Here is a 25,896-nt window from a genome sequence, read left to right on the forward strand (position 1 = left end):
GGGACACGTGTCATCCCTGGATAGGCCCAGCATGGACCACTCACTAGTCGACACGTGTCAACCTCAGATAACCCCAAGAGATTGCGGCCTTCAGGGCCCAAATCCCAAAGGGCGCTACAAAACGGCGCAGCCCATTAGGTCTACCTGACCTAATGAAGGGCACATTTTTCCGTGACCCTATAAATAGGGAGATTTCCCCATTTATGGGACATATTCAATTATTACAACTTACCCACATTCTCTCACATTAGAGAAAACACCCGATCTTGGAATCCGATAAGATCTTACTTTACTTTTTCCGCATCCTTTCATATTCTTCGACCGATACTAACTTGATCGTCGGAAACGAAGCTCCTACCAACCGGAGTCTTCGTGTTTTGCAGGTACATACCGCGTGGGACTAGTCTTGGTGACATAACTCTCTCGAGGGTCTAAAAAATACCCAAAACATCTGCGACTTGTAAGTTAATTCCTTCGTTTTTTTATACTTGCTTCACTTTTTATTTTCGGCCGTTTTTAAATACTTGCTCCATTTCCTTATTTGGAAGGATTTTATAATATTTAATTAATTTCTCTTAACTAGTGGATTCAACATAAATCATATTTTATTAATTTCATATGATTTCTCCTCCAATTCTCTCCACTAATTTATACATTTCATAATTTTTTATTCTTTCACCTAACATACTATCTCCATATTTTTATACTTTCTCCCATTTTTCCTAAAACTCCGCGTAGGAAGAAATAAAGGAAGTATTTTAAAAAATTAAAAACGATGGGAGTAGTAACATAAACAATGAACGTGGTGTTATGAAAATATTGTGTGGATATCCATTATCCTGTTTGTATGTTTCCAGAATATTCTAGATCTAGGGTTTATTCTTATCTAAGCAAACCCTACTTATAATATTCTATGTATATATATACCTCTATCATATGGAATAATATGAACATATATATTCTCTATCAATCTCTCTTATATTTCTCTTTATTTTGCAACACGTTATCAGCACCAAAGCTCTAATCAATATGTAAATTTTATTGTTGATTTCTTGGGTTAATGATTAATTCGTTGTTACTGAATGTGCTAAATTATACTCATTATTATCTTGTTGTGTCGCATCTTGGGAAGAAATTAGAAGGATATTAATCTTGATCATGGGTTTTGATCTTCTAATAATGAAATCACACGTTTCAAGAATGTCATATCATTCCTAATCCTCATTAATTAATTTGGGACTAGTACAAGGAGTCTCACGGTATTAATAATTTGGTTACAAAGAACTACTCGTACTATTTTTCGATTGCATTGGTTTGTTTATCTTGTTCATCTTTCTCATCTATCCATAATATAATAGATTAGCCTTAATCAAGGGTTATACTTTATTTTCTTTTCATTGACGTTTTCATGAGTTACAGGCTAGCAGATGACGTTGATAACATGAAGTTGACGATAAGGTTGGTTTTTATAGTGGGAAAGGTTTTGATATTAGGAAAGTTCATTCTCAACTATCCTGTTATTGTTAATTTTAAACCTTTACATAATATGTTTATATTGTTTCCCAACTTTTCGTATTTTTATTATTCCTGGAGTTCAATGAGCAATTTGGGAATAGTTGAATTTGATGCAGAATAACTAATTAGTAGTTTTGTTTTGACTATGAGTTTTGTTTAGTTTGAATCTAAAAGGGTATTTAGAATTATTATTGGGGTTAATTTTATGAAAGTATGGTTTTCATGAAATTTTATTACATATATTTGCTAGATTTTGGTATTACTTTTCCTATCCGTAAATGAGTATGGTTATTTCTCTATGCTTGATAGCAAATATGAATGGTTTGATTTAGCAATTATTTACCCATATAATTTGTTTGTGAAATCCTATGTCTAATGCCTTGAATGTTTGTAAATTGTACGAAGTAAGCCTAAGATACATGTGAAACTATTTATAATTTATGTATTGAATTATGTTTTTAATATTTCAAGTATGATATGAAACATGTGGTTTTCCACTAACGTGAACGTGTTAATTTTGGTTGCTTATGTGCTTATTTCTATTTTCTAATTAAGCTTTATCAGGCAATATATTGATATAATTGACCCAACAGTATAGTTGATTCAATCGATTCAGGTATGTTTTTATTAAAGCATGAAGTAGTAGGTTTTCATATTTTTACCTTCTCATTCAATTAAATTATTATGTACCTACTTGAAGTCTGATTATTGGAATAAATGTAAATTGAATACGATGTGCGGACCTGAAGTTCCTTATATTTATAAAGAGTATTCACACTAGCTTGAACAAATCCCTTAAGGATAATACAAAGAAATGTGCATGATCTACAAAGCTAAAGCATATTGCTTAGATATCCACTACATACTAACGTGATTCTATAAACACAATGTCATGTTTACTTATGTTTCCAAAGATTAATTTTAATTTGGCTAGTATAGTTGAGTGGATCGAATAAGGTATGTTTTGATTAAAGCTCGAACTGATTATGTCATGTCTTATTTTTACCTTCTCTTTCTGAAAAATGTAGATGGATTGGTATATATTCTCGTACATATGGACTTGAAGTTCCTTAATTAATTAAATATATAGCAAAAAGTGTGTTATGAGTTCAAGTAATTAAATATGACATTGTGAGAAACTATACATAATCAACGTTTTATTATGCCCATAAATATAAGAGGTTTTGTTTTTTTTTAAGATGAATGTAATTGGGCATGAGGAACATGATAAGTGTTCTATAAGTATAATTTTATATAAGCATGTTTTTGCTAAAAGGAACACGTTACTTGATACATAACATTGGCAAAAGAATTGGCAAAAGAATTTATGGCTTAAGAGTTGCAAGGATTTTAAAGGTTGTTGGATTGATTCATTCCATACCCCCATATGCAAGGATTAGGGGGAGATTGTATGTAACCCTTGCATATAAATAATAAAATATATTGATAGTCAGTTTGATACATACAATAACTTAAATATCAACGATTTATTTAATAGAAGTGACCACATGTTTATTAAATATTTTGAAATGATAACATCTTGAAGATGGATATAAACAAATGACATTTATCATATACTAGTTGTAAATGCTCTAATTTAAAATTGATGTCCTAAGAGTACAACATCAATTGTTGATGGACCTATAGCATGCCTGAAGCGTGATAAATCAATAGGTTCTAAAGATAATTAAGTATCTTTGAAAAGGAAAGGAGTCACTATTGACAATGACAAATTTGAGGAAGTGGTAAATATTATTACATTTCTAGAAGAAATCACTTTTAGTAAAGTTCATATGTTTCATGATTATATAAAAGACTCCAGAAGAGTATGAAATATCCAACAAGATTAACATGTATCAACTTTATAAATATTAATTGATTGTCTTGCCAATTGTATAAAGAAACACATGCTGATGTTCTAAAATCACATCACATTCAGGGCCATGCATATAGTAAGTTTAATAAAGTGATCACTAGTGTTGAAAATTGACCAGAGTTCAAATTTAGAGAAGTGATTGGATGTGATAATTAAATTAGGCCATCTGGGTTTAATAATTACCCGTTATGGAAACCTGAAGTTTCATTTGATAATGTGCTGACGCTTTCTCAATGTTAAATATATAAAATGAATTGAATGGCAAGACGTAATATTGAGATTGAGTTATATTTGGATTGTGAGTTATAATAATTTGTATTGATGAAAATTTCAAGATTTAATATGTTTTGATTTTTTTTGATATAAAAGAGTAATGGCTGATAAAGGAGTAATGGCTAACCAGAAGTTCACCAAAATAACTTATATATTATTGTCAACTATCAAGTGATCAGAAGCTCACCAAATACACTATTTAAGACTTTAATGATCCAGAAGATCATCACCTACTAGAATTACGAGCAAGTGATTTATGCTTGTATAACAATTCTTTTGATTGGGGCTATTATATGTCAGCACATATTAAATTGGAGAAGAAAGAAAAACGTACAACTGCACAACATATGTCTCCCCATTGACATTGATCTCCAGAAGAGAAAATATTATTGAAAATTTAATAATAAATACATATGAAATATAAAGTTAATGAATAAATGATTCTTCATCAAAATTGTTCTCCAGAACAGATAAATTTTGATTTGTGATCCTCCAAATGAAATGAATTTTAATGCAAATTTATATACTAAGTTGGTATAGAATTAGACGCCCCTATAAAAGAGATATATTACCAACTTAGGGGAGAAGAAATAGCAAAAGTTGGGAAAATCGAAATAAATAAATAAGTAAAGATATATATTATCCCTATAATGGTAGTTTGAAAAGTTATATATATGCCAACTTTTGTATATATATTATCAAGATATGTTGCACATTTATGATTTGATTTGTATTCAGTTATGACTCGTGTTGCATAGCGTTGAAGATACATTATGGTCATATTAATTATGTGTATACATTGAGATAAAATATTGCCAATTGTACTTGAATCACTACACCTGAAGTGTAGGTTGTATATGATCGGTTCCAAAATAAAGATATGTTTAATAGATATGATATTTGGCAAGATAGTGCAGTTGACACTAATAGTGTAATAGTATATAAATACCATAGTGTGTGAAATACCCTAAAAGTGGTATAGATATCTGTATTATTATAATAGATGGCCTATGATGTATGAAAAATTATGATGGTACCAATGAGAAATGTATTCAAATATCATAGTAAAATAGCATGCGAAATGTAAGTTAAAGGAATTTTATGATACCGGTACATAATGGAACCGATGAATAATATGCATATGCATAATGGAATGGACTAATAAGTAAGGGATCTGAAATATATGTACATTTTGATGTCGACATAATGATAATGATCATAAGTTTATCATGGACCCGAAGTCCAAGAAATATGGATTTTTAAATCCACACTGTACAATGTCTTGCATCATTTTGAGTCTTATATTCATGTGCATGTGAGTCACAGGTTAATGGTTTATTGCATATGTAGGAAGTTAGATGCATTACTCATTGTATAATTTGTTTAATATGTTATCATGTTTTATATATCTCATATTGCATAGATTAATTTCTTACGGTTATGGTGTATGTGAATGTTCATTCAAAGTATAGTAAGACATATTTACAACTTTGATGAAAAATTAGAAAGAGATATTTATATTCCAATGGGCTTATATTTGTAATGAAATTATTGATGACACTTATTTATTGCACGTTATGAATCATGTAAAAAGAGTTCCTGAAGAAATTATATACAACGTATTTAAATATCCAGCCCTACAAAGTTTATCTTCTGAATAATGCAATTACTATCAAATTCTTGAAAAGTCTATGTGACTAAATCATTGACATCTCAACCTGAAGTTTGAGCATATAAGTGTTAGTAATGAGAATTACTATTTTTATATGAAAGAGAACTATCGTGTTAATTATAAATATTCTAAAGAATCAACAAGATACTTATGCGTGAGACTGTTTTATCATGGTCCAGAAGAACCATGATCAATGTATATATTTTTTTTTGAATAGATCAATGTCTATAATTACATGTGCTATATTATTATTTCATACAAGATTGAAAAATCAACATTAATAATATCATGGGTTGCCATATTATTATTAAGGAATGTTTAATCAAATTATAATGATCATCAATTTCGATTATTCATGACCTCCAGAAGAAGGCATAAGTATAATAGTTAAGGCAACTTTGAACAGAGATTTTGAATGAAAAGTGGACAAACACATGTATTATTGTTATAGGTTTGGTGATATGAAGACTCACTTGTTTGAGTAAAAATTTGAAGATTTGGAAGACTCGAAATTAAAATCAAGGGATGATATTATTCTGCGTCATGTGTGAAGACACTCAACTATATTGGATTCATTGCATTAGAAGACCTCAAGCTATACATTCATCAGGGGGAGAAATTACACGCTGCACTCTTTTTCCCTTAACCATGGTTCTTGTCCCATATTAGATTTTCCTGGTAAGGTTTTTAACGAAGCAGCATTTCGAGCGTATTACGAAGAATGTTGTACTCTATTTCCTTCATTAGGTTTTTATCCCATAGGGTTTTTTCTAATAAGGTTTTAACGAGGCACAATCTTCGATAATGGACATCCAAGGGGAGTGTTATGAAAATATTATGTGGATATCCATTATCCTCTTTGTATGTTTACAGAATATTCTAGATCTAGGGTTTATTCCTATCTAAGCAAACCCTACCTATAATATTCTACGTATATATATACCCCTATCATATGAAATAATATGAACAGATATATTCTCTATCAATCTCTCTTATATTTCTCTTTATTTTACAACACGTGGTGGTTTTTTTTACAAATTTGTCTTTATTTATTTCATATTATGTCTACTAAACTACCCTTGGTAAGAGGGAGCCCCAGTGATGAACAAAAAACGTTTATCTATTGGTAATTTCGTAAATAAATCAATATAAAATCCTAATTATCATGGCGTTTCTGTAAATAAATCAACATTACTAGGGTCCATATTTGACAAAATTTTTTGATTTATTTACAAAAATATCACTAGATAAACGTTTTTCTGTTTATCATGAAGATGAAATTGTATTTTGTCGGTAAATAGACCCGCTACCGGGTAGTACTGTAGCTGTATACCTCCTAGATCTTTTCTTATTTCCCCTTTAGATCTATTTCACGTTTGCGCTGCTTCGCTGCACTCACCCTTTCTCTCTCTCCTCCATTGGAGCGTACTCTCACTCCTCCATTGAAGCGGCCTATGATCTTTCTCTCCTCCATTGAAGCAGCTTCTGAGGTAATATGTTTGTTTTAACCATCGAATATCAATTACACAATTCAGTGTTAATAGTTCAATTTAATTATCGGTTTTTAGTCAATTTAGGGTTCTTCTAATTTGAATTATTGAACTATTGGTTATATGTACTTAAGTTGTGAGAGATTATAGCTAGCGATCTTGTTGCTAATTTTGCTACTCGTATTCTTAAGTGAGAAGAATTTGTGAATTTTCGAGTTACTTTGATAATTCAGTCAACTTTGGTCGCTAATATGTTTCAGGCTTTTGCTTGTAAAACTTGAAACCATGAACATGTTCCTTTACTTTTGCCCTAGTCACCGGGACAACTATAACTGGTGGGAATTTGTTTCAGAGTTTCAATATAATTCTATGTGATTTTGGGTTGTCACATTAACTTTTCAACAGAACTGTTGATTAAAATTTTTAGGTACCCTTTCAATGCCCTGGTCTTGTAATCTGCGTCAAAAGTACAAACTTTTGAAGAATTTGAACATAATACTTAAGAATAGGTCACACTCTCATGTTGTTTGCTTATATATTTGTAATGAAAATATATAAGACCAAAGCTAATGAATGCCCTGGGGCGTTGGCTAAGATAACTAAAAGTAGAAATATTAGATTGAAATCGACATTAATTACACGATTGACGTGTAATTTTGGCATGCGTTCCCAAATTAATAGCATTTTAGGAAATATTGTGTACGGTTATGTGACGTCTTGTGGCATTCGTTGGCAAGATCCAATATATAATACTAATACTATACTTCTATGACTGAATTCTTCTATTACAGGCAACTTTCTTTTATTAACTGGTTATTTAGGCGGAGTTTCAAGTTATAAAAGCTTAAAGAACTTCATAGTTCTGTTTGCTGAAGAATTGGTTCTTTGCATGTTATGTTGGCTGGCTGGTAGTGGTTTTTCTTGAGGTCAAATATGGTGCTTTTTCTTGCTACTATTTTTGTGCTGAAATCCTCATGGTATTTTGGAATGAGATTGAATTCTTGTTGATGACTTACGCTAAGATAGAGTTCTGGATACTTGAAAACTTAACATGGAACCTCAAAACGAGTTCAAACAAATGTACCACAATTATGTAGCAGCAGGTAATGAAGAAGTTCATCCTGTCTCTGAGAGGTTTATGCAAGATGCTACAAACTGCATAAACATGAACATGAGACCTCCAGAGAGTAGTGCATCAGAAGTCAAGCCAGTTCATAATTTTTCCATACAGACAGGAGAGGAATTTGCTCTTGAGTTTATGCGTGATCGTGTCCACTCGCGCAAACCTGCTGTCTCAAATGCAGTTAATGATCCACATGGTGCTACAAGTTATATGGATCTTAAAGGTATGTTAGGCATCAGGCATACTGGGTTTGAAAGTGGGTCAGATGTATCTATGCTTACACTATCAGAAAAAGGCCCGAAAGAGTTTGAAAGAAAGAACCCATCATTTAATGAGGGGAAAATTACACATGGGTCAATGCAGACAATACGCCAGAATTCCTCGGCTTATGGAAGTAGTCGAGGTTTGCATGGCTATGCTTCATCTGGAACATCAGATAGTTCATCAACGAAGATAAAGGTACTCTGCAGCTTTGGAGGTAAAATTTTACCTCGTCCAAGTGATGGGAGGCTTCGATATGTTGGGGGTGAGACACGTATAATTCGTATAAACAAAGATATTTCTTGGCAGGATCTTAAGCAGAAAACATCAGCAATGTTAGATTGCCCTCATACCATTAAGTATCAGCTTCCAGGGGAAGATCTCGATGCTCTGGTGTCAGTGTCAAGTGACGAGGATCTGCAGAATATGATGGAAGAGAGTAATGTTTTGGGAAATGGAGAAGCAATGAAAAAACTCAGGCTATTTCTGTTAACCTCAAGTGATTTGGAGGAAGCTCATTATAGTTTGAGTGGCGGAGATGTGGATTCTGAGTTTCAGTATGTTGTTGCTTTGAATTGCATGGAGATGGGAAGTAGAAAACACTCAGGCATGCATGATATAGCAGGCTCTTCAGCGAATGATTTAGATTCATTAATGGGCCATAATGCTGACAGGGGTAGTAACAATGTAGCAGGTGCAGTTGGAGTAAGCAGTTCATCTCATGGTGGAGGTGCTGTTCCATCAACAGGAATACCACCTTCACAGCCAATTGTACCTGGAACTTCCAGCAGTCATTTGCCCCATCCTCATCAGTTTCAAGGACAAGCAATTCACCTTGAAGAATTTAAGGGGTATCCACTGCACGGTGGTCATGATGTTCATCCCTCTGCACACTTGACCCGAGAGGCAAGTAATACTATTACGTCACAGCATGGAATGTCAACACATCTTCAGAAAACGATAGATGCTCAGGTATGTGAAAACAAATTTAAATTTGTAGTTTAAACAGTATTATGGAAGAGAAAGTGATAGCTGAAGATTCTGTCCACAAAATAACTGATTATTATAATGGATTCACCTCTCTAAGCTTGATAATATTTTTTCACAATCTCATCAGGGTGACACAAAGGGTAATCTTCCTACTGAAGAAGCATCTGGGTCCACTTTCAACAACGCTGTAGTGAAAGATTTCTCCGAGTTACCACCAAAAGGTGAAAAAAGACACAAGGAACATAGCCAGACCTCTCAGTCTGATGCTGTGCATTTACCACGGGTTTTAGAGCCGACCAATCTTGAAAATTCGCACCCTTTTGACTATGAATGTGCTTCTGAACATGCTCACTCAGAACCTAATTCATTGAATATGAATCACAATGAACTTTCTGCAGCCTCAAGGCCTTATCTCTCAGTGAACATACCTAGGGAGCAGGGAGAGCTGCTGAGCCGGCTAACTAAATCTGATGACTCCCTTAATGCTCAGTTTCTTATGTCACATTCACATACTTCAGCAGTTCAGGAGGATCCAGTCCCAAAGTCATCTGGAAAATCACAAAATATGAACGTGGTGGCTGAGTCAGCCATGCGTACTGACTCTAGAGTGGTTGACAGTGAAGGAGTTATATATTCGGCAGATAAAGACAGTGTTTCAACAGCACGCGAAGCTAATCCATTTGTTGAACATAACTCGGAAACATCTCTCCCAAACGATAATCATAGGGGACACCTTGTTGATAGAGGTGAAGTTGAGCAGGCACGTACTGATGCTAGCAAACCATCTAATAGTGAGCAACATGATCGTGCTTCTACTCTTGCTGAGCACAAAAGAGCAGATGGAGCTGGCCAAAATTCTACCGGTAATGTTGATGAGAGTATCCTTATAGATATCAATGACCGCTTTCCTCGTGATTTGCTATCAGATATGTTCTCGAAGGCTATTTTATCTGAGGAATTATCTAGCATTAATCTGCCGCATGATGGGGCTGGCTTGAGCATGAATATTGAAAATCATGAACCAAAGCATTGGTCTTTCTTTCAAAATCTGGCTAAGGATGATTTTCGGAAAGATGTTTCTTTGATGGATCAGGATCATCCTATTTATTCATCTGGACTTGCCAAAGTTGATGGAGAAGGTCCAGGTGTTTACCATTTTACACCTTTATCAACAGATGTGATTTCTTCCAGTAATGTTGATTCCCACATGTTTTGTGAATATGATCACATAGAGTTGCCTGATACTGCTTTGGCTGATCAGGTAGTCTCTACATCAGATTATAACCCCTCCTTGCAGCCAAAATGTAGTGAAGCTGTCCAATATGATGGTGTTGGGGCTTCATACTCAGATTATGAGGTAAATTAATGTATTGTTAATTTATTATTATGAGATGTGATTGGATGTTGACATTATAAGTTTTCCTAACCAATTTAATATTGGCAGGAAGCCAAACATGAGACAAAGTATGTTGGTCTTCCTCCTCTAGGGCCTCTTGTGGACTTTGACATTAGCACCTTGCAGGTATCATCTTGTCTTTACATGTATAAATATTACTTATTTTATTATTCTAATTTGTAATTGTTTGATTGATTTGATTAGAAGCTAAAAATTCTATTACTTAATTTACAAATCCTTCGATTGAGCAAATCTGTTTTGCAAGGAAAAACTCTAAATACACCAAGTTTCTTGTTGACAGTTTTAGTTAATCCTATTTTCTTGTATTGAAGTGAATTTTTTTTTCTTTAAGATAAAAGAATATTAAGTTTTAATAGAGATTAGTTTAAAAAATTGAGCTCACAACCACTATATTTTATGCTGCTCTCACTTTATTTTCTGAAATCTTGTAATGGCTTTATCCTATTTCTATCTATTGTTATTTGTAAAAATTAAACTTTCAATTGAGGATTCATTCTCCACTAATGAATTTGTAGTGTTGCATTTTACTGGTTGAAATTTTGTTCCTTTGGTGGACTAGAAATGTACATAGTATATAATTGATCAGCTAGGAAGAATTAAAAATGTCAACATCGTTATATGGAAGAAGCTTCCTTATGATGTGGGTCGTAATTGCATTAGATTATAGACATCCTTCTTGTAATATATACTTCATATTTTCCCCCTCGTGTGTGTGTGTGTGTACACGTGCACGCTTGTTTTTATGGCCAGCTATAATGGCTAGAATTATAATGTAATATTTTATTCTTGTCTTGTTACATGGTATGGAGCTCACTTAAATGCTATACATAAATTGCTTACCTTATTAATGAAGAGGCTGACAGGCTCTCTCCTAAATCCCAAAAGAGAGCTCGGGAATTTAGATATGTATTGCCTCTTTAGAAAGTCTTGTAAAGCCCTCCTTATTGTTGATTTCTAATATTAGAGTCATAAGGCCCTTGATATCTTCCAGTTAGAATACTTGTATGTGGAAATATTTTACTTTACCCCTGAAATTTTGCCATTACAGATGCACCCCCCCCCCCCCCCCCCTTCTTTTTTTGGCAGTTTACATGTTACCTTTATTATATGTGCTGGATTATATAAATCACCCTACATTTGCCTTTGCGTTACTTTAACTGTTAAAATGTTGATATGTCATTGAAGGATCTATTGAATTAAATGAAATTTCAAATTAAATAAGCTTTACGCTTTTTCAAATGCCCCCTTCCTGACATTGCCCCCTCCATTCCCCTATCCCCACCGTCCTTCACCCGACCTCAACCCTCATTGTGGATCTTTGTGAAAACAATGAACCCTTTAGACTACTTCGCACTTTCAATAGGAACCCCAAAACTGATTCCCAATGCCCAAACTGCTTCCCTCTTTCCATCGTTCCTTTCCCTCATTCCTCATTTTCAGTTTCACCCACAAATAGGGGTGAAAGTTCGGTTTTCGGTTTGGTTTATAGGCCAAACCGAAACCGAACCACCCTAATTCGGTTTTTGGTTTTTGGAAACCAAACCGCACCACTTTACTTTTGAAACCAAACCAAACCAAACCATATAAATTTCGGTTTCAAAAGAAAAAACCAAACCAAACCGAATTTTTTTGGGCCTTGTTTATTTGGGCTTTAATCTGCAATTTTTGTGGGCTTAAATCATATAAATATTATATTCATCAACATATGTAGTAGCATAAATGCTTAATGAGATTTAAACAACATTAACAAGTTCTAAAACTTCAAAGTTATAATTCAATGTTTTAAAAGTTCAACACTTCATCCAAAAAAAAATAAAATTGTTCAACATTACAACTTTAACAATTGTTTAACAGCAGTAGCAACAAGCAGCATAGACCAACTTCTAAAAGGCAGTAAAAAAATTGTTTAACAGCAGTAGCAACAAGCAGCAGGGCAGCAGCAGCATCATAACAGCAGGTCAGCAGCAAAAGCAGGTCAGCACTCAGCAGCATAGACTAAGGCAGTAGCAGTGATAGAGCAAGGCAGTAGCAAGTCTGGCAAGTGGCAACAGCAAGTCAGCAATGAGCAAAGAGCCACATCAGTCTATTATTTCAAGCACTTCATCAATATCAGCATCACCAACTGCCATATTCTTCAAGTCTATCATAATTCATAACAAAAATAACCAAGTTAAAATATATACACATAATGAAAATAAGTAACTTATGATTAGATGTTCTTATATATTACCCTCTTCAAGAAGCTCAACTTCCTCTAAACATTCTTCAATACTTGGAAATGGTGAAGCACGTAACCAATTTTGAGCACAAACAAGACCTTCTACAACTCGAGGAGTTAATGAGCTCCTAAACTGACTAGAACCCTGCCCCCAGTGCTGAATGCACTCTCAGAAGCTACTGTCGAAACAGGGACAACAAGAACATCACGGGCAATTCTCCCCACAGTAGGAAACCTTGAACAATTGAACTTCCACCAGCTCAAAATGTCAAATTCATCAATATCCTCCGCTGTATCCTCCTCCAAATATTTGTCTAACTCTATTTTTGCATCTCCATCTCTCTCACACTTGTGTTTCTTATACTTACTCTTTAAGACTTCAATCTTTTTATGTTTGGGACTCAATGGAGTTTTGCCATCCTTACTTGAAGACACTTCCTCCCTATTCACATCATTACCAGAAGAAACACGATACTCCTCATACAAAGCATTCAAAGCTACCTTCACATTATCAACTAACTTTGATGCAACAATCGGGTCATAAATTTCAGTTATCATCCACTCAACATAATCAAGCTTATAACGAGGATCAAGGACAACGGCAATAAAAATCAGGAGGTTTATTTTTTCTAGATCACCCCAATACTTTTCATATTTTTCTTTCATTCTACAAGCCATAAGACACATATCCACATCATCACTTGAAACCAAATCTTTCATAAGTACAGCAACACTCACCAATTCATGAAAAAACAAATTCAAACTGACATATAAAGAGCCAGAGACATGCAAGGTCAGATCATAAAAGGCTTGTAGAAATTCAGAAAGTCTTCTTACATTATTCCAATCATCAGAATTTGGGCTACCCTTACCATCCCTCTCATTCAAATCAACTACATAGTGAGGGTCTTCCCCAGAATACCTCTCAAAAGCATCTTGAAGCTCAATAGCAGCATTCAACATCAAATAGGTGGAGTTCCACCTAGTAGGCACATCAAGGCACAATCCCTTTTTTGTGTTGATTTTTTCATCTAAGACATTTTTTAAACCTTTGCAACCTAGCAGGAGATTGTTTGATAAACCTAATAGCATGCCTAACACGTTGAACCGACTCATTAACAGTTTTCAACCCATCAGAAACAACCAAATTGACAATGTGTGCAACACAACGCATGTGAAGGAAACGACCCTTAAGAACCCCAGTTTTCCACCCATTTATTTTCCTTCTCATATACCCAATTGCAGTATCATTTGAGCTAGCATTATCAACTGTTATGCACATGACATTTTCAAGCCCCCAATCAAGCAAACACTTTTCAATTTCTTTGCCAATATCATCACCCTTATGACTAGAAATAGGACAAAAATTCAGAATTCTTTTGTGTAATTTCCAATTATTATCAATAAAGTGGACAGTCAAGCACATGTAATTGATTTGTTGTATAGAGGTCCATGTATCAGTGGTTAAAGAAACTCTTGAATTACACCTTTTTAACACATTTTTCAGCTTTCGTTTTTCAGTTAAATATGTTTCAAAACAATCTTTGGCTACTGTAATTCGAGAAGGAACATTAAATCTAGGCTCTATTACACCACAAAAATGTCTAAAACCTATACCTTCAACAAACTTAAATGGAAGTTCATCAACAATCACCATAAATGACAAAGCTTTTCTAATACTACCAGCATCAAATTTGTGGTATGTCAACCCACTAGTACCACCACTTGGTTCTTTAGCACTTTTAAATGAAAGCAAACTTTGTTTTGAATCTTTAGGGGTGTTAAAGGGATACTTACGACATCGCGAAATATGAGCCCATAACACACTAGTGCCGTTTTTCTTTGCCCCACACTTGTAGCTCATCCCACAATACTTGCAAATTGCATGCATTCCAGAAGGTAAGTCTTCTTTATCAAAATGCTCCCAAACTTCAGAGCGTTCTTTCATCCTCTTCCTTTTTGCTCCCTGTTCTTTTTTCTGATTTTGAGAGACTTGGTCAGTCTCATGTTCGGATTGAGGTTGGTCAGGAACACCACCCACGTTGGTTGTCATTCAATAATTCGTGGTTGAATAACAATCTGTAAGAATACATGCAAACTCATAAATTAAGAATATTGGATCTTTTAAAGGGAATAATAGGTTGGGGCCGTTGTGCATTAGTCATGCAAACTGTTTTCTTGTTTATGAGGCTTGGTGCAAAACTTATTATGATATTATATTAACAATTGTTGTTAGATGAAATTAAGTTAATATTGGGTTTTGTTAGTTTTGTTACATATTTTTGAATTGTAGTTAATTTATTTTAGTAAGAATTACAATGAATTTATAGTCCTATAAAAAAAAAAAGAGACTTACAGTACCAATAATAATAATTATACCCCTAATAAACAAAATCAGTAGTAACTGGCTAACTGCACCAAAGACAATAACAATTTAGCAATAATAATTAGCCCCCTAAGATTCCACCCCACCACCCAAAAACAATCAAATTAAGCACTAACTGACTAACTGTACCCAAAACAAGTAAAATCAAAATTAACAATAATAACAAAGATCAACAATCTAATAAACACTTATCAAGACAATGATAATGCTATTAATCATGCGAACCCTTGAATTAATAACTAACTAATACTCTAAACAATCTTCAACAGAGTCCAATCGAATAGAGCTTCAAAATACCAGAAAATTCAAAATGTTTTACTAGACCAAAACCCTAATCAGAATGTTTTACTAGACCAAAATCCAAAATACCCTTGAATAGACCAAAACCCCGAAGCATCAAAATACCAGAAAATTCAGAATGTTTTACTAATTTGTACAGAATAGAAAATTCAGAAACAACATCGCAATATGAACATCAAGCATAGATTAAAACCCTAATCAGAATGTTTAACAAATTTGTACATGTAATTTGCAGATTTTCGTAATTAACATTTAACACTAATCATAATTAAAACCCTAAAAAAATATGAACATCAAGCATAATCAAAACTTAAAAGCATACCTTTGGACGGTGGACGGTGTCACAGTGAACGCCTGAACGAGTGCCGGTGAACGATGGAGAGTGAGAATTCTGAGAAACACAAAAGAGATGATTGAGAAACTGAGAAAGTGAGGGTGAGAGACTGAGAAATTCGCAATGAGGGTAGGGTAAGAGGCGAGGAACTGAGGAAGTCAGGAGAGAGAATCAGAGAATGAGGGTTAGGGTTTTTTTTTTTTCCTTATATACTTAGGGTAAATCTGGGCCTAAATTTCGGTTTTCGGTTTTTTTTCGGTTTTCCATTTCCTCAAACCGAAACCAAACCGAAAACCGAAATATTTTTTTTTTAAAAACCGAACCGAACCACTTCAAAAAAAAAAACCGAACCATATTTCTTATTCGGTTCGGTTTTCGGTTAGGTTCGGTTTTTACCCGAATTTGTTTCACCCCTACCCACAAATACAGCTTCTCTCTTACTTTATGGCAGCTTAAACTTCTTTACCTTCCTCCCAATCCTCCAGCTTATTATCCACCTACTCCTAAACTGAAAAAAGTTACATGTATGGGGGAAAATTCCAACCTGCTCAATGAAGGCAGTTTGGTAGTTCCCCATTGGGCAAACTCCCCTACTCTGGTTTTTTCTTTTGGACCTTATAGTTTTGTATCTGAGGGCATTTGAGGCAGCTTAGCCAACCTCAAATTATGAGGAGGGCTGCATGTTTTTTTTCATGATAAAATAGTTCTTTTGAATACAGATCATCTCATCCATTGAAGACTCTTGTTTGGTTCCTTCTATTAAGAGACCCCTCTTGATCTAGGCAGCATCTTTCAGAATCTAAAGAGGGGGGGGGGGGGTTGGCTAGGAACCCTTTACATTATTTGGGTCTTGTTCTTCTTTGTGGTGTCCTTGATATTTGTTGAAAATGACATAGATTGTCTTTGAGTTGGGTTTCAAACTTTCATCTGTCTGATTGTGATACGTAACCATAACCTGTGCTCAAGGGTACGAGAGTAGCTTTTAGTTTTCATATGTTTCTGTTCTTGTTTACAATCTAGCTTATATTCAGTCATCTAACGAAGATTCTGAAGATGCAGATTGAAAAAACCCTCTTATGGGCCCGACATCATCATCTTGCCCCTGGCTGTCACTATCTCACCTGACTCCCCCTCTCCCCCTCTCTTATTGACCAGCAGGGGACTGACCACATTAACTGATTGTTACCCACTGGTGCAACTGTATTACCTGCAGTTGAATTTTAGAAAATAACCACTAAGTAGTCTAGGTATAACCACTTTTGGTATCTTCTTCCTCTCATTCTCCCTGTTGCTGCTTGCCATAATGCATGGACCACCCAATAGTTATTGTTGTGCTTCTCTTGTTCTCCACTGCCATTCATTCTTTTGCTGTTGTGCTTCCCTTTTCTCCACTGTCATTCATTCTTTGCTTTGCTCTCTCTCTCTGGTGGGAATGTGTTTGTGGCTGTTTGTGCTAATTGGTAACTGGTTCAAGCATGAAGGCAACTAAGGTAAAAGAGAATTAGAAATAGAAAAAGGGAGGGGTATTTGACTGGTTTCTCTTGATTGAAAATTTGAGATTCTGAAGCTCAATTCTCAAGGGTACTTTGTGAAACCTTGTGAAGGTTGTGAACAATATGTAAATGGCAAATAGTGAAGGAGTATGTATAAAATTTCTTAATATATCTTTAAAGATGAGTTTAAGTACTATATTGGTCCTCATCTTCTACTATTGATTTGCCAAGCTGTTGTGGGTTGGTTTTGAGGAAATCACTTTCCTTTTGCAATTATCAACAGTGTTAGTCTTCATATATACCACTTAAATATAATGCATTTTTCTTGCTAAGCTTTGTCATTCCTGGTGAAGTGGTCCTGAGTCTTCTCACACACTTTTTAAGCATATTTGTCTTAGAATATTGAAAGTCATTTAAATTGAGTATGTGTGTGTTCGCTTCCGTATCAATCAACCAAAGCCTTAACCCCCCACTTATGGGATTAAGGCTTTCATTGATTGATTGATAGTGTGTTTGCTTCCATATTAACTGGCTTGTAGATTGAAGATCTAGTGGTACAGGTTGATAGTGTTGTGGCAGTGCATCTGTTTTGCTTCTGAAATGACTCCCTTTAATTGCTTTTCCTGTTCTTGCAGATTATAAAAAATGATGATCTTGAAGAGCTTAGAGAACTGGGTTCAGGAACTTTTGGCACTGTGTATCATGGAAAATGGAGGGGAACAGATGTTGCTATTAAGCGAATAAAGAAAAGTTGTTTTACCGGTCGTTCATCAGAGCAAGAAAGATTGGTAATTTTTCTATACTCATAAATTTTTATTACTACCTTCGCTAAAACTTATTTGCAACATTTTCCATTTTCGGTTGCTATCTATTATGTGCAACATTTTTTTTTCTTTCCACTTTTAGCAACTTTTTGCCAATTAATGACCATATTACCCTTACTTAAACAATTTAGACATCTAATTAAATCACTAACTTGATTTAACTCTTTACCTAATGAATCTGATTATTGTAATCATTTTCACCATAAATCTTTCATCTTCATCAAAATCATTCACCTGCCTCACCATTCATCTCCATCAGAATAATTCATCTCCCTCACCCTTCTTCAATTTCATCATAATCATTTATCTCCCTCACCCTTCTTCAATTTCATCAAAAGCATTCATCTTCATCAAAATCTTTCATCTCCCTCACCATTCAATTTCATCAAAATCATTCATCTTCTATTGCGATTTGGGTTCGTGTGGTCGTGGGTTCAAATTCGTGGAATTGCGTTCGTCTGGTTCGTGGGTCCAAGTTCGTGGGGGTGGTTTTTAGGGGTTTCAGTTCTAGTTCGTGGGGGTGGCGTGAGTTTCGTGGGGATGGGTTTCAGATCGGGTTTGTAGGGGTGGCGTGAGTTTCGTGGGGGTGGTTTTAGATCTGGTTTTATGTTGGTGGCTTAATTGGGAGTAAATTCAATTTGTGGTGGTTTCGATTTAATTGAATTTCGTGGTGGTTTCTTGGGTCGTGGTGGTTTTGTCTGGTTTGTGTTGGTTATGGGTGGGTTCGTGGAGGTTTTCATGTGTTCGTGGTGGTTTGCTGGGTTCGTGGGTGGTTTGTTGGGTTCGTGGTTGGGTTTTGGTGTTTCTGGCTGGTTTGTGGTTGGGTTTCGACGGTTTGGGTTCTGAGAGTCGGTAGTTCTGGTGGTTGTCGGTGGTGTTCTGGTGGTTGTCGGTGATGGTTCTGGTGGGTGTCGATGGTGGTCTGGTGGTTGTCGATGGTGGTCTGGTGGTTGTCGGTGATGGTGATGGTTCTGGGTCTATGTGGTTATGGGTTTTTGTTTATTATTATTTTTTTTAGGTAGGTTTAATAGTTAACCAAGTGCCCTTAGTTTTTAATAATCATCCTTTAAAAGTTTTGCCTAGGTGTCCGTGCTACCCCCTTTATTGCAAATAACTGTTAACGGAGGTAGTAGATCAATATTTTGTACCTTCTTCCATTATAATTTGCCTACATATGATAATGATTTCCATAACTTTGAAAATAAAATTTGTGGCATAGCTCTATTTTAAAGTTTTCAAAATGTAGAGAGTGTTTTTTCCCACCTTATTATAACAAAGCTTATATATGGATGTTAATTAATCCTCTCTACTCTAAACCATCAACAATTTTACAATCGTCACGCATAGATTCTGCCAGGAACGCAGGGTCTTGGTAGTGTTTTATGCAATTTTAGATGTGCATAGTTAGAGCCTTGTCTTACTAGTCAAAACTGGAAGAGTTTCTGTTTCTGTAAGACTGACATAACAATTTCTTCTTTTTCTTACTAAGTTGGATGTAAGATACCTATTATGCTTCTAATTTGCAAATATGTTTTGCAATTCTTAGACTGTAGAGTTCTGGCATGAAGCTGAAATCCTCTCAAAGCTTCACCATCCAAATGTGGTGGCATTTTACGGCGTTGTTCAAGATGGACCTGGAGGAACATTAGCCACAGTTACAGAGTTTATGGTTGATGGTTCTTTGCGGCATGTTCTTCTTAGGAAGGACAGGTAGAGATTCTGGCCCTGCTTTAGCTTTTGTTCTCTGAAGAGGAGTGACTACCTGCAATTTTTTTGTTTGGCTAAAAGGACTGTACTTCACTCTATAATCTGAAATCTTAAATAAGCGAAGTGTCAAAAAAAAATAAAAAAAATCAACCTATTCTGTTGTGATCAGTGATTGGAGTAAATTTATTATAAAGGACTTCTTTGATGATTTATATATGTTTGTTCAATAGCTAAAGGAGCCAGACAATTTATCAATCTTTGGGTTCGGAATAAAATGGACTAAATTATATTGGAAAATAAACTGTTTGGTCTTGGATTTTATTCCGTACACAAAGATTGATAAATCTTCTTAGGCAGTTCATCAATCTTTTGTATCCCACTTTTCTTCTTCAATGTGGTATTATGTAGACATCTGGACCGCCGCAAGCGACTGATAATTGCAATGGATGCTGCATTTGGAATGGAGTATTTACATTCGAAAAATATTGTGCATTTTGATTTGAAGTGCGACAATTTGCTCGTAAATTTGAAAGATCCTTCACGGCCCATTTGCAAGGTATCTTTATTTGTAAAAAGCGACAGGTCCATATGAAGGTGACTTGCATTTTGTATCATCAATTCCAAACAACTTATTATGTCCTCTTCTACCACTAGGTTGGTGATTTTGGTCTATCAAAAATCAAGCGAAACACATTGGTATCTGGTGGAGTAAGAGGAACTCTACCATGGATGGCTCCTGAACTTTTAAATGGAAGTAGCAGTAAGGTCTCCGAGAAGGTAATCCCTTGAAGCTTTGTGGCCTCGATGAAGTCTACTCTACTTTTGTCAACTCAAACTTCTTCAACATACTCGAACAGTCAAACCAACACCTTTTTTTTTTTGTGTGCTTTCATTGCTTTGTCTGACTGATTACTGTTCTCTGGATCAGGTTGATGTGTTTTCTTTTGGAATTGTACTATGGGAAATCCTCACTGGGGAAGAACCCTATGCAAACATGCATTATGGTGCCATTATAGGTATGTGTACAGTATCCGTCTTTTCAGATTTCCTCCACTAGTGATAGTTGCAATTATTGCTGCCTCTTTTCATTAGTGCTTGACACTCTTGTTATCTGAGGCTATGATGTCTTGTTTAGAAATGGCAAAAGGTCAGATTTGGGTTAGGTACAGCCCAGATTTCAATTCTGATTTGATTACTGATCAGAATAAAGATCTGATCTGGCTCAACTCTGACCTAAATTGGACCCTTTTGACTCAAACTCTGGCCGTTAAATATTTGCTTCAAAGCTTTCATAGATTTAATATCTTCCATGATTTTTTGTTGAACGATATAAAATGTTTTGAAACCTGTAACGAACTTTTTTTTTTTAAATTTTTTTTTTTACTCTGAATAATCTTAAATTAATAGATCCTCCGTTTTGTTAGTTGTTGCATCTGAATTTATAGTCTTTATGACATGTATTTTTTTTTATTTTTTTATTTTATAATATCATTAATTATGTAGTCAAAAGAGTTATAATTTGTAGTTAGTTCAAAATTTCAAATCAAAGTGAACTCAATTAGATCCCATTTAGCTATTTTTTTTACCACTCTCTTTTTGAGATTGCCTCATCCCCTTATTCACTCTATCAAGAGTTTGAATTTTCTCTTTAGCATGTGGGGTAGTAAATGTAATTTAAGTAGATAGAAATTGTGGGGATTATGCTATTTAAAAAGTAATGGGAGCAATGTTTTGGGGACAACCTGAAAGGTAAATGAGGCAATCTTTTAGGGAGGAATAGAGAGAAGTTTAACTGTGCGATTTCGCCTTATGAACTCAATTGTTTGGGCCGGACTCCATCGGAATTTGTTTAGTATCTGATTCTGACCCAACTCTTTGGAGTCGGATAATACTTCGGATTTTGATTCGAATAATTATTTTTCAGATTATATTTTTTTGCTTCGGATTGTGTCTGAATCTTCATCCCTTAGTAATATTACCTTCGTTTCAATAATTCTTTTTGTAAAATATTGTTGGATTCTATTTCAGATTCAGCTTATATATATATATTAATTATCAACTATTTTGTAAATGCATAATTTCAAAATATATTTTTATAAACTTTTATTTATTAATTAATGTATATTTACATTTATTGGTCCAAGTGGTGTCTTGAAAAGTAAAGAAGTTAAAACATTGCATCTATTGTGAAACAAAAGTTGAATATCTGTGGCAACCAACGTCTTGTAAGTCGTGATTATTGGTAGTATATTAAAGCTAATCAATTTGTTGGTGTCAAACAAATGAAATATAAATTATAATATATCAATTGAACTGCTTCTTACACCTTAATATGCTTGTATTACCCCCCCCCCCCTCTCTTTTTTCCCTCTCTTTCTCTTTCCCTTGAGAGTGCATGTGAGATTTTGAGCTCATCTCATCTCTGGAAGTGCTTTGTTTCTTTGGGTCATATACTTGATTAGATGGTCATGTGAAAAAATTAAAGATCGTATGGATAAAAATATTTTGAATTGAGTTTGTGTTGAGAATGGCTCTGTGATCATTAATGACTTTAACGTGCCTCAATTATGCCATTTTGTTGAGATTAAGTGTTGTGTTTCTTGGCTGTGCTCTTGTCCATGTGCTTGTATATATTTGCTGTATTATGGTCTAAAATCTTCCTTCTTTCACTTCTTCCTCTCCGGTAAATTTAGTTCCAAATTTCTGTCATTTGCGTAGTTTCTTTTTCTATTAGTGAATATATTTATGTTGTTTCCCTTTATCGCTCTGTTGAGAAAAAATGGGAGGCGTGGTTGGAGTTGGTGGTGGCATCTATAACAAAGATGCTTTTTCATGATGTAGGGGGAATTGTGAATAACACATTGAGGCCTCCTATTCCCAATTATTGTGATCCCGAGTGGAGAGTGCTCATGGAACAGTGCTGGGCTCCAAATCCTTCGGCTCGGCCTTCATTTACAGAAATTGCGGGCAGATTACGTTCAATGGCTGCTGCATGCCCAACTAAAGCAGCGGGTCCAAAAGCATCTCACTAGTTTATTGTCAATTCGATGCAGTTTTTAATGGCATATATCAATATTGAAGTATAAAAGCTTTTCTAAGTATATGTAATTTACACAATTATCAGCTTCCCTCAGTGTATTTTCTGAAGCAGGAGCTATATTCGTAGATACACCGTCAATCTTGTCCTAAATTTCACATTCACTTTGATAATTTGCAGAACCTCGATCATTTATTTTGTACAGAAGTGTGGTGAAACTTATGACAACTTTGCCAATTTTTTATGTAATCTCCTTTGACTAGGCACTTATCGATTATTGAGTATATTCAATTAAGTGTATGAACGTGTGTTTACTTGGGAGGAAATATGGTTGATCTTTATGATCAACAAAAATTGTCAATCATAAGGGTGTAAATGAGATTTCCATCATTTAATAAGGGACGATGTGGTAAATTAGCCATTGACAGTTGGCACTCTTGCCATATCACTCCTCACAATTTCACAATTCACACAGTTAAAATCATTTTCCATCCAACTTTCTCTCTCTTCATTCTTCTCAATCACTCAACAATGGAGGCAACTTCCAAGAGAAGAGTTCACTGAAACGACAATCGATATCAAACGTGAAAGCATTCCACCACCACCACGACCATAACCATCATCACAACCACCGTCGTATATATTCCATCTCCTCTCTTTGTGGACTTCGTCGTCGACAACATCACTTCTACCGTTAACAACCCATCTTCGAAAGTCAAGCTCAATAGAGGGAGCTTGAATGGAGGACATGGTCACCCCTACCCTTGGGGGTTGACCATACCATTAATTTCACCCTTTATTTATAGGGTTTTTGTTTAAGATTGAGGAAGGTGGGTGGAGATTGGGGAATCTTCAATGGTGGTGCTAGGTAAGCATCAATGGTGGTGGAGATGGGGAAGCTAGCTTCAATGGTGGAATGGAGGTTGATGAAGGTTTAATGGAGCAAGAAAGAGTAGGAAGCTTTTCAATGGTTAATGTCTAGTAACCCAATTACGGTTACGGCGTCAAATGAAATGATGCTTCATCTTGCTGATTCATCAAGTGGGGGTCACAAAAGCTGAGGTGGAGAATATGATTCACAAATTATGTCAATCATGAAGATTAATAGGGCAAGCCCCTTTTCTTGGAGAAATTCAATTAGCGTTAAAATGCATAACCAAATTGGGAGTGAGATCTTTTGTATGACCGGCCTGCATTGTTTGATATGTATGTCTTGTTCTTGTAATGTTTTCACCCTTAATGGAATCCTCTTTCTAGTTCTTAGAAGTTAAATAGCTTCTTATTATACTCCCCATGTTCTATTTGCTCTCCCCAATTAAAATAAGGGAGTAAATGATCACCTTATTTTTGCTGAATTGAAATTATTTTTACTGACACAAAATTATATTTGTTGAACTTAAATTATTTTACAGAACTTAAAAATTAATTTTACGGAACTGAAATTATTTTTGTTGAACTAATTAATTTTTTTTTACTAATTTTCTATTATAATTCTTCTTTAAGATAACTAAATTTTACTGAATTGAAATTATTTTTACTGAACTGAAATTAATTTTATTGAACTGAACTTATTTTTACTAAACTGAAATTATTTTTACTAAATATTATTTTTTTTAAGATGAAGTGAACAGGGCCTAAATCTTGATGAGAGAAATAAGATAAATAATTTTCGGGAAAATCGCAATATTGCTTTTAACCTTTTTATCTTTCTCAATGATAAACACTAAAATATCAAATTATCTTTGGTAATCTGTAATTTGTAAAACTAATTTTTCGGTAACATTAACTAAGCAATCATTGTTAATGTTTTAAGACAAACTATTGGGTCAGTCAAGTCTGACCAAATATTTCGTTAATCCAACTATTATTTGTACGGCAATACAAATTTTTCACACCCTCATTTCCACTCACCATTAAAACAATACTCCCACTCAATCTTACTTCACTTTCTCTCTCCTTCTTCACCTTTCCTCAACTTTATGCTAAATTCCTCTATTTTATTTGTCCATGATTAATGCTTGAATTGAAGAGAATGAAGAGGAGAGAGAAAATAAAGATTATTGATTATATTTACCCATGATTTATGCTTGAATGAGCTTGATAATTGATTGAGATTCTTGGATTTTTCAAAAAATGCCCAAAAAAAATCGATTTGAAGCTTTCATGTGTGATGCATAATTGTTGAAATTGATTGTCTTATGTGATTGTATGTTGAATTGTGAGTGTTTTGATAACAAATACATGTATTTTGGTTGAAAAATGAGCATGTTATGTTATACCCATGAGCTTATTATGGGACCTTCAATGGTGGTTCCGCCATTGTTGACCTTTTAATTATTTTTATAAAATAAATCCTATTATGTAGATTATATCATCCATAAGTTGGATGATATCATCTATAAGTTGGAGGATATCCTCCATAAGTTAAATGATATCATGTATTGTGTTTATAATATAATCTATACGATGGATGATATCTCCTCTATTACCTCGACAATAAATTGAAGGAAAATGTATATCATATATCAAACAATATCCTGTATCAAATAATATATATCATCTAACAAATTATACATACATATCCTCCATCAAATAATATATACCTTCTAATAAATTGTACATATCATCCATTAAATTAAACATATCCTCTAACAAGTAGTACATGTCCTCTGACAAACAAAAAATATCTATACCTTTAATAAATTGTGCATATCCTCTATAAGATGATACATATTCTATAATAAACTATTCATATCCTCTATCAAATAATACATATCCTTCAACAAACTGTATGTACCCTCTAATAAACAATACATATTATATATAAATTGTGCATATCCTCCCTCAAATAATATATAACCTTCAACAAATTGTATGTATCCTATAATATATAACCTTCAATAAATTGTATGTATCCTTATCAAATAACACATATCCTCCAACAAGTTATACATATTCTTTATCAAATACCACATATCAT

General features: G+C 34.4%; 2 protein-coding genes and 1 long non-coding RNA gene across 3 annotated transcripts; 2 read left to right on the forward strand and 1 right to left on the reverse strand.

Moving 5' to 3' along the window:
- The first annotated feature begins 6,679 nt into the window (after positions 1 to 6,679).
- LOC110697503 lies at positions 6,680 to 23,207 on the forward strand. Its single transcript, XM_021874866.1, has 10 exons — positions 6,680 to 6,826; positions 7,618 to 9,182; positions 9,328 to 10,557; positions 10,645 to 10,722; positions 17,984 to 18,136; positions 19,719 to 19,882; positions 20,288 to 20,435; positions 20,534 to 20,656; positions 20,808 to 20,895; positions 22,721 to 23,207. Exons 2-10 carry the CDS (start codon positions 7,878 to 7,880, stop codon positions 22,909 to 22,911), a joined length of 3,480 nt encoding a protein of 1,159 aa, XP_021730558.1. The 5' UTR covers positions 6,680 to 6,826; positions 7,618 to 7,877; the 3' UTR covers positions 22,912 to 23,207.
- LOC110697505 lies at positions 12,528 to 15,182 on the forward strand. Its single transcript, XR_002506495.1, has 2 exons — positions 12,528 to 12,591; positions 12,628 to 15,182. It is a non-coding gene; the product is annotated as an uncharacterized LOC110697505 (long non-coding RNA).
- On the reverse strand, positions 12,641 to 13,882 carry LOC110697504 (zinc finger BED domain-containing protein RICESLEEPER 2-like). The gene is made up of 2 exons (XM_021874867.1): positions 12,848 to 13,882; positions 12,641 to 12,757 (listed from the first exon to the last, which is right to left on the reverse strand). The coding sequence occupies exon 1, from the start codon at positions 13,796 to 13,798 to the stop codon at positions 12,953 to 12,955; it is 846 nt and encodes a 281-aa protein (XP_021730559.1). The 5' UTR covers positions 13,799 to 13,882; the 3' UTR covers positions 12,641 to 12,757; positions 12,848 to 12,952.
- Positions 23,208 to 25,896: the final 2,689 nt, after the last annotated feature.

The sequence above is a fragment of the Chenopodium quinoa genome, unplaced genomic scaffold (genome assembly GCF_001683475.1).
Source record: "Chenopodium quinoa cultivar QQ74 unplaced genomic scaffold, ASM168347v1, whole genome shotgun sequence".
Classification (NCBI taxonomy): Eukaryota; Viridiplantae; Streptophyta; class Magnoliopsida; order Caryophyllales; family Amaranthaceae; genus Chenopodium; species Chenopodium quinoa.